This window comes from Clinocottus analis, unplaced genomic scaffold (assembly GCF_023055335.1).
Source record: "Clinocottus analis isolate CAN_PGR_092001 unplaced genomic scaffold, fCliAna1.0.p SCAF_11, whole genome shotgun sequence".
Lineage (NCBI taxonomy): Eukaryota > Metazoa > Chordata > Actinopteri > Perciformes > Cottidae > Clinocottus > Clinocottus analis.
In genome coordinates, this window is record NW_027175832.1 from 4861677 (window position 1) to 4875954 (window position 14278).

At 46.7% G+C, this 14278-nt stretch overlaps 2 protein-coding genes across 2 annotated transcripts; one reads left to right on the top strand and one right to left on the bottom strand.

Annotated features, from left to right (window-relative positions):
• Nucleotides 1-1772: 1772 nt before the first annotated feature.
• fzr1b (fizzy/cell division cycle 20 related 1b) lies at nucleotides 1773-7349 on the top strand. The gene is made up of 13 exons (XM_068569642.1): nucleotides 1773-1863; nucleotides 2058-2159; nucleotides 2256-2319; nucleotides 2435-2562; nucleotides 2675-2757; nucleotides 2859-3042; nucleotides 3198-3263; nucleotides 3399-3501; nucleotides 3723-3904; nucleotides 4013-4246; nucleotides 4836-4940; nucleotides 5685-5777; nucleotides 6278-7349. The coding sequence occupies exons 1-13, from the start codon at nucleotides 1786-1788 to the stop codon at nucleotides 6317-6319; spliced, it is 1464 nt and encodes a 487-aa protein (XP_068425743.1). The 5' UTR covers nucleotides 1773-1785; the 3' UTR covers nucleotides 6320-7349.
• Nucleotides 6694-14252, bottom strand: LOC137781078 (importin-13-like). Its single transcript, XM_068569629.1, has 21 exons — nucleotides 14011-14252; nucleotides 13279-13404; nucleotides 12478-13112; nucleotides 12257-12397; nucleotides 12001-12142; nucleotides 11705-11871; nucleotides 11370-11490; nucleotides 11101-11248; nucleotides 10770-10951; nucleotides 10661-10687; nucleotides 10389-10523; nucleotides 9582-9728; nucleotides 9247-9327; nucleotides 9014-9151; nucleotides 8817-8913; nucleotides 8686-8738; nucleotides 8522-8588; nucleotides 8111-8169; nucleotides 7931-8020; nucleotides 7555-7736; nucleotides 6694-7307 (listed from the first exon to the last, which is right to left on the bottom strand). Exons 1-21 carry the CDS (start codon nucleotides 14215-14217, stop codon nucleotides 7214-7216), a joined length of 3039 nt encoding a protein of 1012 aa, XP_068425730.1. The 5' UTR covers nucleotides 14218-14252; the 3' UTR covers nucleotides 6694-7213.
• Nucleotides 14253-14278: the final 26 nt, after the last annotated feature.

The following is a 14278-nucleotide window of genomic DNA, read 5'->3' on the forward strand; positions in this document are numbered from 1 at the left end:
GACGGCCTCACGTTCCAGGTCAGACTGCCACCAGAAATGCTATGCCTTGTCTCCATAAACCCTCGGCAGGAGCAGGCCAGCTCTCTCTCTCTCTCTCTCTCTCTCTCTCTCTCTCTCTCTCTCACTCTCTCTGTCTCTCTCTCTCTCTCTCTTTCAATGTTAGCGGTTCAGAAGGAAAAACACACATGAAAGAGATCGAAGAGGAAGCATTTTTTTTCTGTCTGCTCGTTTGCAAAGCGTGCTCTGTGGTGCTATTAGCAGGGGTGGAAGTGTAGTATCAGTGATCTTTATTTACTCTTAAGTCTTGCTCACGCAGGGGCCCTCGGGCGAGCATGTGCTATCAATACTCTCACTCTCTGCTGTTGATGACAGCACAGATGGTACGTAAATCAGAGTGAGAAGTTGGTTTTAAAAGTGAATTTAAAAGCATTCCTTATGTGGAGTTTACACAGGCAAATACGTGGAACACTAATGTTAGCGATTAGAGCTTTGGCTGTAAAAGAGGAACAGGTGAGCTTCTCTGTTTTGAAGCAATGGGTGTCAACATGTGAGTGAGAGGTATGGCATGAGGAGTTAGAATGAAAGGAGGAAGACAGGTGAGGGAGGAGGAAGAGCAAGACAAAGATCAAGGAGAGCCATAATGAGATCCAGGCCCCTGTACTTTATATTTTACATATCCAATTGTGTGATCATTGGAAAGCAAACAGTACTGTCTGGGAGTTTCTTTTACAGTATATTTAACATACAAACTATTTCACAATACTGTACATATAAAATAAGTATGACAGTGAACATGCAAAGGACAGACATTTCCTGATCAGACTATTGTGTATTTTTGAAAGACTATTTTGAGAAGATATTGCAATGTTTTTGATTTTCATTATGCAAGATAGTTGTGTGTGGTTCTGGGAGTATGAGGTAGAGTCTGCACACACTTTAGAAAAACTGTAAAATAAATAAATAAATAAATAAAACCTCTCCATACGGTATAATAGTGAGTCAATTCATGTGCAGTACGTTTGCGACACCTCGTGGCAACATAAGGAATACCCGCAGTCCGACTGCAGCTGCAGTGAACTCGCATCGCCAGCGGGCGTCGCTGTTGAGCCGCGCGCGCACTGCGTTGCCTTCACAGACGTGCAGGAGCCAACCCCAAAAACACTTCTGCTCCAGCTGATTTGGACGCCATTTTTTTGGTCGCGAACATAAACAACATCAGTCGCGTTGGGCGTTTGGATGTATCGCTGTTTGGAAGAAAGCGACAACAGCCTCCCCGCTGCAGCGCCTCTTGTTCGGCCGAAGATGACGGTCGACTCGGTCCCCTGAGCCGCCGAGACCTGTCGGGTAAGTCTCGCTGTCGAGCAGCAGCTGCCGGTTGCTTGTAAATGGGTGCACGAGCACGATAACAACGCGGCTGTCATCAGCCATTTAACTCCCGATATGTCGCCGCCTTTGCGCGGGCAAGAAAACCGGCAGCTGCGGACTGGGAACCATGTCCGCAGCTGACATGCGCGCACATCTTACATCCGCCGTGCCAACCGAAGCCATTTGGGTTTGCGTCCATGCAGCCGAAAGGGCTGCTCGTGCCTCGGTGTCATGGTGAATTAAAGTGCACCTGTTGTTGTTTTTCTCTCCCCCACAGAGATGGGAATCCAGGGTGGATTTCCTCAACGGGAGGAAGCGGAGGTTTAAAAAGGGGGTGGGCGGGGGGCGGGGCGGAGGAGGGGGGGTGGAGGGGGCGGGGGCAGCAAAGGGGCCTTTTGCTGCTCGTCAGGCCGGGAGGCGATGGACCAAGAGTACGAGAGACGGCTGCTGAGGCAGATCAACCACCAGAACCTGCCGACAAAGGCCCGCCTGTCAAAGGTCAGGCACAGGGCATGATGGGAAACCTGTGCATGTCTGCGAATGCTGGGTCATGTCTGTATTGTGTGTGTGTGTGTAAAAAAAAATCTGGGTCCTTTCATACACATTTAGAATAATTTAGTTCTTTAGCCCCAACTAGTGTGGTGTCAAATGTAAATAAGCCTGCTGGATGTGTTATGGTTTCCTCCCTCCAGTGTGTGAGTGCTACTTGCAGTCCTGTCAGCATTAAGTCAGGCGACCGCTTCATTCCCACCCGCGCTGGAAGCAACTGGAGCATCAACTTCCACTACGCCAACGTAAGCAGCTGTTTACACTGCTCCACAAAATCTCAGCTTAGTAATCAAAGCTATATTAATACATGAACGTGCGTACCATTTCTTTTCTCCCTGCAGGAGAACTACCGCTCCCCAATACAGACCCATAAAACAAAGGATGCCACTTCAGATTCCAGCAAAGGTCAGACATTTGTACTCGGTGTGAATCATCCAGGTTGTCTATTTTTTGGCGCTCTGAGCTATAGCTTTGCACCATCTTATGTTTCCATCAACGTTTTTTACTGCCACCCCACCAGATGCTGTGGCATACGCTGCCCTCTTGAGGAATGAGTTGCTGGGGGCCGGGATAGAGACCGTGCCAGACACTCTCACAGAAGACCGGCGTCACGCTGTCCTCTCTCAAGACTCTCACAGCCTTTTTAGGGTATGAGTCATGAGAGAAGACTAAATAATAACCAATCAAATAATAATACATTCCCGAATAGCTCCTACAAGTCCCGAGTTATAATTCTGCTTTGTGTGTTTATTCCCTGCAGTACACTGTCCACACTAAGAGAGTGCCTTTCGATAGCGATAATGAAGTCTCACCTTACTCCCTTTCTCCGCTTAGTAACAAGAGGTATGACATATCTCACATGTGCACGCTGAGCGGACAGAGTGCCGAAACAACGCTGGTCGGATAACGTCGGTTCCCCGGTTCCTTCTCTGTGTTCCTTGTAGCCACAAGCTGCTCCGCTCCCCTCGTAAACCAGCCCGCAAGATCTCCAAGATCCCCTTCAAAGTGCTGGACGCTCCGGAGCTGCAGGACGACTTCTACCTCAACCTGGTAGACTGGTCAGCAGGCAACCTGCTCAGTGTCGGCCTGGGAAACTGCGTCTACCTGTGGAGTGCCTGCACCAGCCAGGTCAGAGGAGAGGAGAGGACTTAAAAGACATTCATTCGCAGTGGGAGCGTCATTGCAGGATTTCTTCGCGGCCTAAAAGGGGAAGCAATGAAGTCTGTGTTCTGCTCGAGAGAAAAGCGTCAATGTTCCATTCGTGTACTTTTGTGTCCGAACAGGTGACGAGGTTATGTGACCTTTCTGTGGATGGAGACTCTGTCACGTCAGTTTGTTGGAATGAGAGGGTGAGCTGCCAGAATGGATTACTACTACTGCTCATTTAAGACACGAGTAGAAGAGGCAATGAACTGCTCGTAGTAAAGAGTTTTTTTGGGAAAAAAATAACAGCGTGTGTTTGATTTTGGCTCCGGCCCTATCAGGGGAGTCTCGTGGCAGTCGGAACCCATAAGGGCTACGTTCAGATCTGGGACGCCGCGGGAGGGAGGAAGCTTACCAGCCTGGAGGGTCACTCCGCACGTGTAGGTCAGTCATAGCTGCAGAAAAGTGGGATTACAAACTGCGGATTGTAATCAGTTTGAGTTTTCTTCGCATTTTACCACTTTGTTTTATTTTCACGTAATAGCACTAAACCCCATGTTACTGTATATAGTACCGCATGCTGTTATCGTATCAGAATCAAGAGATGCACATCCAGATAGCCACAGTGACATATGAGACCTCGCTCTCACCCTTTTGTGCTCAAGGTGCCCTGGCGTGGAACGGGGAGCAGCTGTCGTCGGGGAGTCGGGACCGAGTGATCTTACAGCGGGACGTCCGAACCCCCCCGTCGGCTGAGCGGAGGCTGCAAGGTCACAGACAGGAAGTGTGCGGCCTCAAATGGTCCCCTGACCACCAGCATCTCGCATCCGGAGGCAACGACAACAAGGCGAGCTTTAAACTCCATGTTTTGTGGGCATTAACCCTCAGATTAAGCTCCATAATCTGTGAGAGGGAACACGTTCAAACTTCCCATTCCTTGTGGTCTCCTGTGCAGTTGCTGGTGTGGAACAGCTCCAGCCTCCTCCCCGTGCAGCAGTACAGTGACCACCTGGCGGCCGTGAAGGCCATCGCCTGGTCGCCCCACCAACACGGGCTGCTGGCGTCGGGGGGCGGCACCGCCGACCGCTGTCTGCGCTTCTGGAACACTCTGACGGGTCAGGCGCTGCAGAGCACTGACACCGGCTCCCAGGTCTGCAACCTGGCGTGGTCCAAACACGCCAACGAACTGGTGAGGACGCAATAATAACAATTTGATCATTAATTAAATGTAATTTAATTATTATAACCAAAAAAATCTGTATTACCTAATTAATGTAATACACTTGTTTAACCATATATTTGGCATATTTGACTGTGTATGTAACATGCTGTTATTACCACAGTATGAGTCCGGATGATGTGAAAATGTGTTATGTGAAACAAATAATTTACTTTCAGTGTATTGAGATGTTACAAAAGTGTCTAGCTATATTTTGCATTTTATTGCATTTTTTTTCTGAAATAGAGGGACATTTTGTTCCATGATGACCCATTAATATAGACTTAGTTTCTAATATTTCTGCATGTACAATCCCATATGATTCCATGCAGTATCTATGTAATAACAATCTTCTGTGTGGGGAGCTTACTGTTCAATGTTCAGTCTTTTGTTGGGACAGTTTCAGAAAGTGCTGATTCAACTGTTTCGTTGTATGGGGTCATTTTTACATTTATTGTAATTATTCTAAGAGTTGCTTCTTTATGAGACAATACCAGGCAACGTGGACGTGTACACGTGTCCACATTTTTTTAGACGAGTCTTCTCTCTTTGTGTTCAGGTGAGCACTCACGGCTACTCTCAGAACCAGATCCTGGTGTGGAAGTATCCGTCGCTAACGCAGGTGGCCAAGTTGACTGGACACTCTTACAGAGTGCTGTACCTGGTAAGACTGCAGGTTGAAATGAAAGCATAGACATGGTCCAACGTTAGCATCCGTTTATCCAGTGCCGCAGGTATTCAGACGCAACATCACAGTGTTAAAAATGCTCCTTTACAAGTCAAAGTCCTGCATTTAAAAAAAAAAAAAAAAGGAAGTAGTGTTGGAAAAATGTACTTATGTGGCGCGGACACCATCAGTTTTATATGTATTGACATTGTGAATTTGTTACTTTTAAATCATCAATCAATCAAAGTACAAACTGCATTTTAATGTTGCAGCACATTCAAACCACTTATCATACTGTTGATGGCATTAGAATCGATAAAGTAATCATATATTTTAAAATGTGCAACGGTAAAGCCCCCCCCCCCCCCCACACACACACACCCGTCGTGCAGCCATGTTGTCTGATTAGATCTCCTCTCAGGACTGTGGAGGCGTGTACCAACTGAATCGAATTATGAATCGGCGCCGTACGCTCTGTCCCTGCGTCCAGAGGGCAGTCGGGTGGCGGGGTGGGTGCGTGATGTCTTGTTCTCTCGAGGTCGCGATTGTGTGCAATGGCCTTGTTGTTTTAGGTTCTGCGAGGTCGGGTGCGCAGAGAGAGCGGTTACCTTGGCAGCGGTGCTGCTTTATTGACCAAGTGTGTGTGTCCACAATACAAGGAATTTGAATCCATAATGGTCCCCCCCCCGCCTCCCCTTCGCCCGCTCACCGGTCCTCCTCTGTTTGCTCTTCCCGCTCAAGGCCGTGTCACCAGATGGCGAGGCCATCGTCACAGGAGCCGGCGATGAGACGCTCCGCTTCTGGAACGTCTTCAGTAAGACACGCTGCACCAAGGTACAGTGTCGTTGTGAATTAGCTCGCCACATCGCCCGGACTGTCACCTTTGTTCGTCAACTCGTTAACGAGTCAGTCTTTGGTGTCAGTCGACTGAGATTACTGTCGTAGAATTTTGAAATGCTTTTTTCACGCTGAATGTTTGAATCTTTGTGGAGAAACTTGAGTTTTGCAGCTCTGTGTTAGTCGATTGAGTCTTTTTTTGTGGTTTGAAACAACCCTACGCAGAACTATTATACACAGGTCTGATGTTTGAAGTTACTAAATGATTTCTTGAAAGTACTTCATGTTTGTCTCATTCAAGATTACTAGAAACACAAAGATCGTTGTGTTGATGAACTAACAAACGCACGACAAAGCCTGTCTAATTGATATTTTTTTTTGAATTTCAACAAACATAATCTTAAAAGCCATAAAATACAATAAACCGGCAGAGACAACTGTGGATTCAGGGACAATGAGCCGTATCGTAATGTTTTGACACGTCCTTCTCTTGCCAGGAATCAAAGTCAGTGCTGAACCTCTTCACTAGAATACGGTAGTGAACGGACCGGGTCTGGATCGGATCTGGAGGAGCCACTAAAGTCACTTACAGACTCGCACTTAGAGCTCGCTCATCCCAGCGCACCAACCACCAGTCAGACGGTCCTCAAAGTCCACGTTTTCTACACAGGATGCAGTCCCAACTTCCAACAACTGCCATCCCTCACAGTGATGTCACTGACTTAAAACCACAAACGAAACACTAGCAGTCTATTGTCAGGACATATTGTCTGCTTAAAAAAGTCGGTCTTGTTATTTTTTTTTTTCTGTTGTGTAAGTGATACAATTGTTTTTATTGTATATTAGCAGAAGTATACATGTACAAGAGTTATAAGCTATATAAAGTCACGTCACATTTTTAAAACGCTCTCCTTCTTTGGAACAGAGAGGAGGAGAAAGAAGAAGCCGGGTGTGTGTGGATGGACGGAGGGATGGAGGGAGGGGAGAGGGGGATTTATATATTTTGATAATGTGTGAATATGATCTACAAGCAGCATAAAAGAGAAGAGAAACAATAAATAAGTGAACACACGCACAGTGGATCATGCAGCTGCAAAGAATGACCTGTTTATTGGTGTGTTGTGTGTTTGTCAGCTGGAGTGAGGATTTGGAGACAAGTAAAGGGCCGTGCAACACTTTTCCCTTTTATTTCATCCTGATTGGCCACCAGAGGTATTTTATTACAAACATGTTGCACAGAGGTCCACTCATCAATAACAGTCCACTTCATCTGTGTTTTTTTGCTTTTGTTCAGCAAGCATTATGGTCTGTGTTGTCCAGTTTCACCTGTCCTAGTGATCAATACTATTTGGCACCATTTATGATTGAAACAAAGAGATTCTGTTATTTTCGTTCATTACTTTCTCTGGAACATGGCGTGCTACCAGCTCAGTCTAGTAGTCAGAGTATCCAGACCCCTGCAGGCCCCGACAGAGCAGAGAAAACTCCTTCACGATATCCTTAACACGACGCTTGTGGGTTTGCTCCCTGGGAAAAAAAAGAAGAAAAGATGAATTCAATAAAAAACATGTGAACTCCATAAGACCCAAGCCGGCTGCTGGCTTTCAGACAGTGCTTTTTTTCGGATGAGTTTTCTTGCAGCATTTTCTTTATAGAGGCACACACACAATTCATTATTTCTTGACTGAATGAAGAGTTTTTGGGACCGCAACCTTCTTTTTGAATCAAAAACCGTTTTGATGTTGATAAACTGTGCCAACTGTGTGGTTATCACCTCAGAAGCTGCTGACGGAAGGTGTGTTTCTGCTCTGTGGAGACCTGGGCGGAGGGGAAGCCCGGGGTCTGGAGGGTTTCTTCCAGCCACTGGGACAGCAGAGCTGGACAGTGTCTGTTCAGACTCAGCAACACCTCGGAGAAGTGCTCCGTCAGACTGCGAGGTGACTCGCCTCCGACCGCCTGGAGCAGAAATAGAAGCAGCGCCTCCCATTAGCAAACAGTTTTAAATGAGACCAAACATCAGAGATAACGTGCACGCTCTGGTCGATAAAGAGGAAGTTTACAAAAAGAGTGAGCGGGTGCTCTCCAAATCAACACTCCGCCGTGACGATTGTAAGGTTTTCACATCTCGTCGTGTTTCGCGGTTGAATCACCTGCAGAAGAGTCTCCGTCAGCAGCTTTCCATCCCTCTGCAACACCTCGCCGAGCGAGGGCGTGTCTTTACAGCGAGGCAACAGCTCCGTCTGCCAGGTACAGAGAAAAAACATGAGCTGATGAGTCATTTATTTTATTATAGCGTACAATTCAAAGTGCATATGTCGGCCTCAACTTACAAAGAATAGTGTGGCAGCTTTCACTGTGGGTGTTTCTGGGAACTTCAGGGAGAGAATCCCTGGAGAGTACAGAGGATACAAATATGTATTTATGAAGGCTTCAGCTCCTGAGTTATTGTCTCGGGCAGAATTTGAAGTCCATGGAGAACAATTACGATATAGACAGAAGTTGCTGAACAAAGTCATTTTTAGATCGCATCAAATCAAACATAAGGGGTCAAAATATGCCATTTAATTCATTTGATGATTAAATTTGTCGATACCATACTGTTCCAGTTGTAGATAAGTTTTGTTTTTAAGTACATTTTAACTGAAAGTACCTTTACTTATTTTTGCGTAATATTAATTGAAAGGCCTACAATACTCTAGTACTCTCTCCACCTGTGTATATAACCATGCAATGATACTCACCGCAGTAAAACAGCCTTTTAACATCCAACTGGTCGGACAGGTACATATCAGGCTTCCTTTTAAGAATCTAAATGAAGCACAAAGTAATGAGGCAAAGTCTTTATGGTTAAGCTTCCTGTGAGCTGCAAACGTGCATAACAATGGACAAGAATAACGCAACCCACCTGAGCATGAAGGAGCATAAAGGATTCTGCAATATCAGGATGATCCCGTGGACCTGAACAATAAATATGAGATGAGACAAGACAGACATATGTCTCAAAGTAAATTGGAATTAATTGCAGGTTTTTATTACCTTGCTGAAATATCGTAAGCGTGGCAGAAGTCAACACCACAATAAGGCTTTTGATGTGAGAGATGTGATGTTCCTCTCCAGCAAATATGTGAACCAACTACAAAAGAGAGGGAATGGCTTGTGATCCTAAAAGCATGTTTAAAAGTCTGATTTGCACTTTGAAAGGATAATGCTTTTATTCATGCCCTGATCTGTACCTGCCGTGCCAGATCCAGTGCCGAGGCTTGTGGGAAGGCGCAAAAGATCTGCCCCAGCATATCACTGAGGTGAGCCACCATGGGCCCGAAATCATGTAGGAGGGTTCGAACGGACTTATCGAATACCCCGCACACTGCCTGGAGAGAGAGAGAGAGAGCTGTGAGTCAGAAATCACGCATCAATAAATCATCAGCATATACGTATTCATGCGAGCGGTGAAAAACCCTCCTACCTCAACTACCTCTGAGTCATCAAGCCACTTGCTGAGGATGTTCTGGATCAGCGTGAACACTTGCTGTAGCACAACGACAACCTAGAAACAGAACTAGAATGTATATTCGATCCATTTCATATTCAAACGTTTGGTTCATTTCAGCCTATTTAAATATGTTGCATGCAATATTCAGAAATATAAGACCCATGCTGAAGGGTTAATTCAGAAAGCACTCTTTTTCTGGTGTATTCCAAAAACAGTTACGGTCATTTGCTGGCATGCAGGTAAAGTTGCTGGTATGATTTATGTTTATGGAGCTACCCATGTACCCGATGATCTAGAGCTGAACTTACTGGATTCTGTGTGCTCTGAGAGGGAGGGAGTCTCGGGCTTGATGCTCCCTCTCCGCTGTCTGCTTGTCTGTTGATGTCCAGGGTAGTGAAGAGACTGGACAGCATCCCCAGGATGTGAATAATAGACTGTTTGTTAGTAGGATCAGGCTGTAAAGGGAGACAAGTGAAGACTGTGACGTTGGAAGGAAAGCTAGTGAATGTGACAGCGTTCGTGAGAGTCAAGAGCAATTTTACGGCCATGACTGTCCAAGTTGTGTCAAAAGCTGCAAGAGTGCTGCAATACAAAAGAGCCAGTATCATCTGTCTCTGTCGCAGACAGACCTCCCCTTGCATAATAGTGTCTATTTGCTCAGTAAAATGTATTTCATTGTATATTTATTCTTTTTAAAAAAAAAAGAAAATCCATCCATTTATAGTTTTTATCAATAAGACACAGTTACATAAACTTTGTACTCACATTTTGGATGATTGAGGCTAAAAATATGAGGGTAATCATTTTTAATTGCGACATCTGAAATAAAGGGCACTCACTTGTAATCGATCAGGTATTATGAGTATACACACTCTACTAACTACTGTCATATTATATTGAAAAGATACCCAACTCAAATTGAAAATCCACTTTATTGTACCTTACTTTGTGATCTACAAATAAAGTATTCCTTATGAGTACGCTGAAGTACATATGTACTACTAAAGGGACAGAAGTAGTGCAGTAAAATACAGTTTTACGTCAAGAATAGGGCTCTTGATTCATCCAATTTGTACTTCTGTTCTGTAGAAATTGCAGGAGTTGCTTTGACGTACCTCCTGCTGGGCCAGTGTATCCAGCTGCTGGACGTGAGGAGTGATGAGAGAATGAAGTCTGCCCAGAATCTCCTCCACTGGCAGGGCGGACAGGAGGAAGCCCAGAGCCTGCATCAACCACATGCACTGGCTGCTCTGCACACACACACACACACACGCACACACACACACACACGCACACATCATACACACATCATACACAATGCCTTCAGAGAGAAGCTTGGTGGTGCATTTGAGCTTACAGAGTAGGACGGAACTGGCACTTTACTCACCTTATGGATTTCTTTCACCAGTACATCCTGCAGAGAAACACAGGTGTGAATAGAAGGTCAGACATCATGGCAATTTTTTTTAAATTATTTTTTTTTTTACAAGTCTGACCTGTGACATGGTCAGGATGTCCTGAGCGTAGGGGCCGAGGTCGTGTCTACACTCCCTGCAGATCCTCTTCAGGGTGGATACACTGGACACAGACAGCTCTGCCTTCACAAGGCCCTGGAGCACCATGGGTAATATGCCACCCAGCATCACCGGGTGATCAGCCAGCCACTCAGCCAGGGACCCTGGCCAACAGGAGGTGGATAGAGTGTAAATGGGTTTGTTGTAGTTGAGTGCAGCCCAGACGGCAGAATTGTACATCCATGGCCATAAATGATCCAGTTTGTAATAATGTTTGAATGTAAAACATTGAAGTCCCATGTCTGTTCTGTACCTATGGTGTACATGACGGTGTCAGCCAGCATAACGTTGCTGATGTTGATTCTGGGGATGAGACCAATCAGACCCGGGATAACATCAGAGTAGTTCACGTCTATTGTCTCAGCTATGGACTGGAAGCCAAATAACAGGGCCTCTGTGTCCTGGAGATGGAGAAAAACAAAGTGTGTGACGTCAGACAGTAGGCAAGGAATGAGGAAAAGAAGGTCAAATGCAGAAATAATAGATGAGCAAGAAATGGGAGACAGTGATTAATGACTTTACCTGCCAGACTGCTGACTGTTGGGGGTCCATCAGCTGTCGGCCCAGCCTGTCGTAGAGGTTGCTGAGCAGCTCGGCCCCCAGCATTTCATACACGTACATCAGAGTGTCGGAGATGTCCACTCTATAATGCAAAAGAGTTGTGGCAACATGGTTGGAGAGAATCTTACTACCATTGTTAGCCACACCGGCAGAACCGTCTCGACAGCTATAAGATACATTGCCATGCCATTTAGTGCAGACATGTTCTTTTGGGTTATTTTTTTTTTTTTTGTGAGAAAGGATGTATAGTTCAGTTTCAGAGCTCTTTACGAACGGCGTCTCGTTGTGTGTCTTACCTATAAATTCGGAACTGCTCCTTGTCATCAGAAGACCAGGAGGCATACTCCTCCTGGGAGGGATAGTGGGATTTATGTAGAAGTACATCGACCAGTTGGAAGTAAACCGGCCTGTAGACCTGCAGGTAAACGACCTGCTTCTCCTCCTCAAATGACAAGATGTCATCCTGAACATGCAAGAAAGTCAGAAAGAAAGTTTGGTGTCTTAATCCTTTGGGAGACAGTTACACAAAGGAAATGACATTCCTTGTATTGTTTACATGTTTTTATCTCATAAACGTATTATTTCACCTTACTTGCAGAGTGTACCAAAAGGTGAGTGTGAGGGAGCTGCTGGTCTCACTGACTGGGTAGTGCCCAGGGATGCCAGTGCAGAAAAGAATCATGTTAACCAAAGCCAGATACTCTTGCCAGTGCTCCACCTGTTCCAACAAAACCCTGTCGTACACAAACAGACATTGAACCAACTCAAGAAAAACGCCATTTACCGAAGCCAGGTTGGCTGAAGGTGTGTGTCCAGCTGTGTGTGTGTGTGTGTGCAGCTGTGTGTACCTGGAGTGTGTTTCCCCCATGGCAACAGCGATACGACAGATGCCGTGTGAGGTTTCCATGTCCCCATCCTGAGCCGCTGTCTTCAGCTGGTCATGCAGACCGAGCACCAGCGGCATCAAATTGACCAGAGCGTCGACGTACCTGCGCAAACAGGCCGCGATTCTCACACCTGGAAAATTGACCGTGGCCTGAATGAATGTCTGGATCGGCGCGTTTCTCACCTGTGGCTGTCAGGCTGTGCGATGGCATTGACGATGGTCTCCACAGCCGTGTCGAACAGCTCCGGGTTGGACAGAGCGCTGAAACAGTCCTGGACCAGTTCATGACTCTCCCCTAACGGGACGTCCAGCGCCACCCAGCTGGACAGGCAGCGGAGGACCTTCTCCTTCACCTGGATGGAGGAGTCCTGGCTCTGGAGCAGCTGACGCAGTAAGGGACACACAACTGCCCACTCCCCAGCCAGCGCCCCCCTCAGCTGGGTACGGCGAGCTTGAGCCAGCCGGCCGCTCTGGAACTCCTCTGGAAGCACGGTGAGGAGCTCCAGCAGTGCGAGGCAGTGCGCCTGAGGGTCCTGGGCGGCCTCGGAGCCGCCTTCGGAGTCGGGCTTCTGCGGTTGGAAGGCCCTCACCATGTCCGCTACTGGCTGGGACCACACCTGTGGAATTAAGTTCAGGGCCATAGAGGCCAGGGCGACGCACAGCCGGGTTAGCACCATTTTCGGCCCGGAGGAGAAGTGCAGGATGTGGGAGAGGAGCTGCATCCTCAGGCTCTCATGCTGGTCTGTGGGGAGATCGCTCCAGTGATGGGAGATCTTGGTGTGGAGGGTGCTGGCGCCGAAAAACTGAACCTCCGGGAGCTGCAAAGAAACACACTCACTGTAAAGGATGGAATGGCTGCTGTGGACGGATACAAAATGTCTTCTCGCAGCTCTAATCCGGACTGGCATCCAACCAGTTCATGCTCTTACTCAATGAAGTAGTGTTTGTTGGTATAAGGATGTCTGAGCAGAAGCAATAACGCACCTTGTCGGGGCCCAACAGGGCCCAGCAGAACTGCCATGCCTGTGCAGAGGCCTGGGCCTGGGTCAGCCACTTTTGGGCCACATTCTTACGCTCCATGACCGGGTCAAAGTACAGCTGGTAGAGAGCCTGCAGGAGCAGAGGAGAACGGATGCAAAGGAAACACTTAAAGTGAAAGGATAACAGACGAGGATGACAACGTCTGAGTGGATAAAAATCATAATCATGCCCATTAATATCACCATATTCCCTGACAGAGTATATAGAGACAGTCATTACAATGGATGCATCTGTGTTTTGTGTAACAGGTTGTTAATCAAATCGCTGCAGTTGCATTAACAACATTAATGATCATGCAGGCTGGATGTCCAATTGTTTAAATGGAGTAAAAAATGTGTTGTCATAGCGATTAATCCAAGGCACGTGGTGTTAGTTATTATTAGGACAGCATATGCTTATAGCTGGTATCATGTTACAAAATGTCCAGTGTGTCCAATCTTTCTGTGGTGAACTATGAGCACCCGCCTCTGTTTTAAATAGTGTTACTATCATGCGAGTTATTGCGTAAAATAAAACATCCATCCATATAAATATGACATAATGCTGCTGCAACTTTTCTTGTTGACACATTCAAAAGAGCTGTTGGTGTTCTGAACGGTATTGCAGAAACTCCAGCTGTAGCCACATCGTTCAATAAGCAATCATCCAGTGAAGTGGCTGATAGTGGAAACTTACCGACTCCACATTCTCCACCGTCAACTCCAACTCCACCGGGCTGTCTCCCGGATTGGCTGGAGGCTCCATCTGGCGCAACGTGAAGGTGTCTCTCCCTACTGCCGTTGGAAATCCCTCAGAAATGAAAGCCTGGTCGTCAAAAAAAAAGAAGAAGCAGTGATTAAAGCGGTGAGACACCGTCCTCACACCGAGGACGCAGCGGGTCATTCAGCTGTCCATACAGTGCCCATGTGGGCCGTGCGCTCGGGCATGACGACACACTGACCTC

Coding starts and splice junctions, on each gene's coding strand:
- LOC137781078 (XM_068569629.1), bottom strand. CDS start 14,217: ATGACCCGCTGCGTCCTCGGTGTGAGGACGGTGTCTCACCGCTTTAAT. Junction 12,398..12,477: donor GCACAGCCTGACAGCCACAG/GTGAGAAACGCG, acceptor CTGTTTGCGCAG/GTACGTCGACGCTCTGGTCA. Junction 9,328..9,581: donor CTCAGAGCACACAGAATCCA/GTAAGTTCAGCT, acceptor TTCTGTTTCTAG/GTTGTCGTTGTGCTACAGCA.
- fzr1b (XM_068569642.1), top strand. CDS start 1,786: ATGGACCAAGAGTACGAGAGACGGCTGCTGAGGCAGATCAACCACCAG. Junction 3,502..3,722: donor GGGTCACTCCGCACGTGTAG/GTCAGTCATAGC, acceptor TTTGTGCTCAAG/GTGCCCTGGCGTGGAACGGG. Junction 4,247..4,835: donor CCAAACACGCCAACGAACTG/GTGAGGACGCAA, acceptor CTTTGTGTTCAG/GTGAGCACTCACGGCTACTC.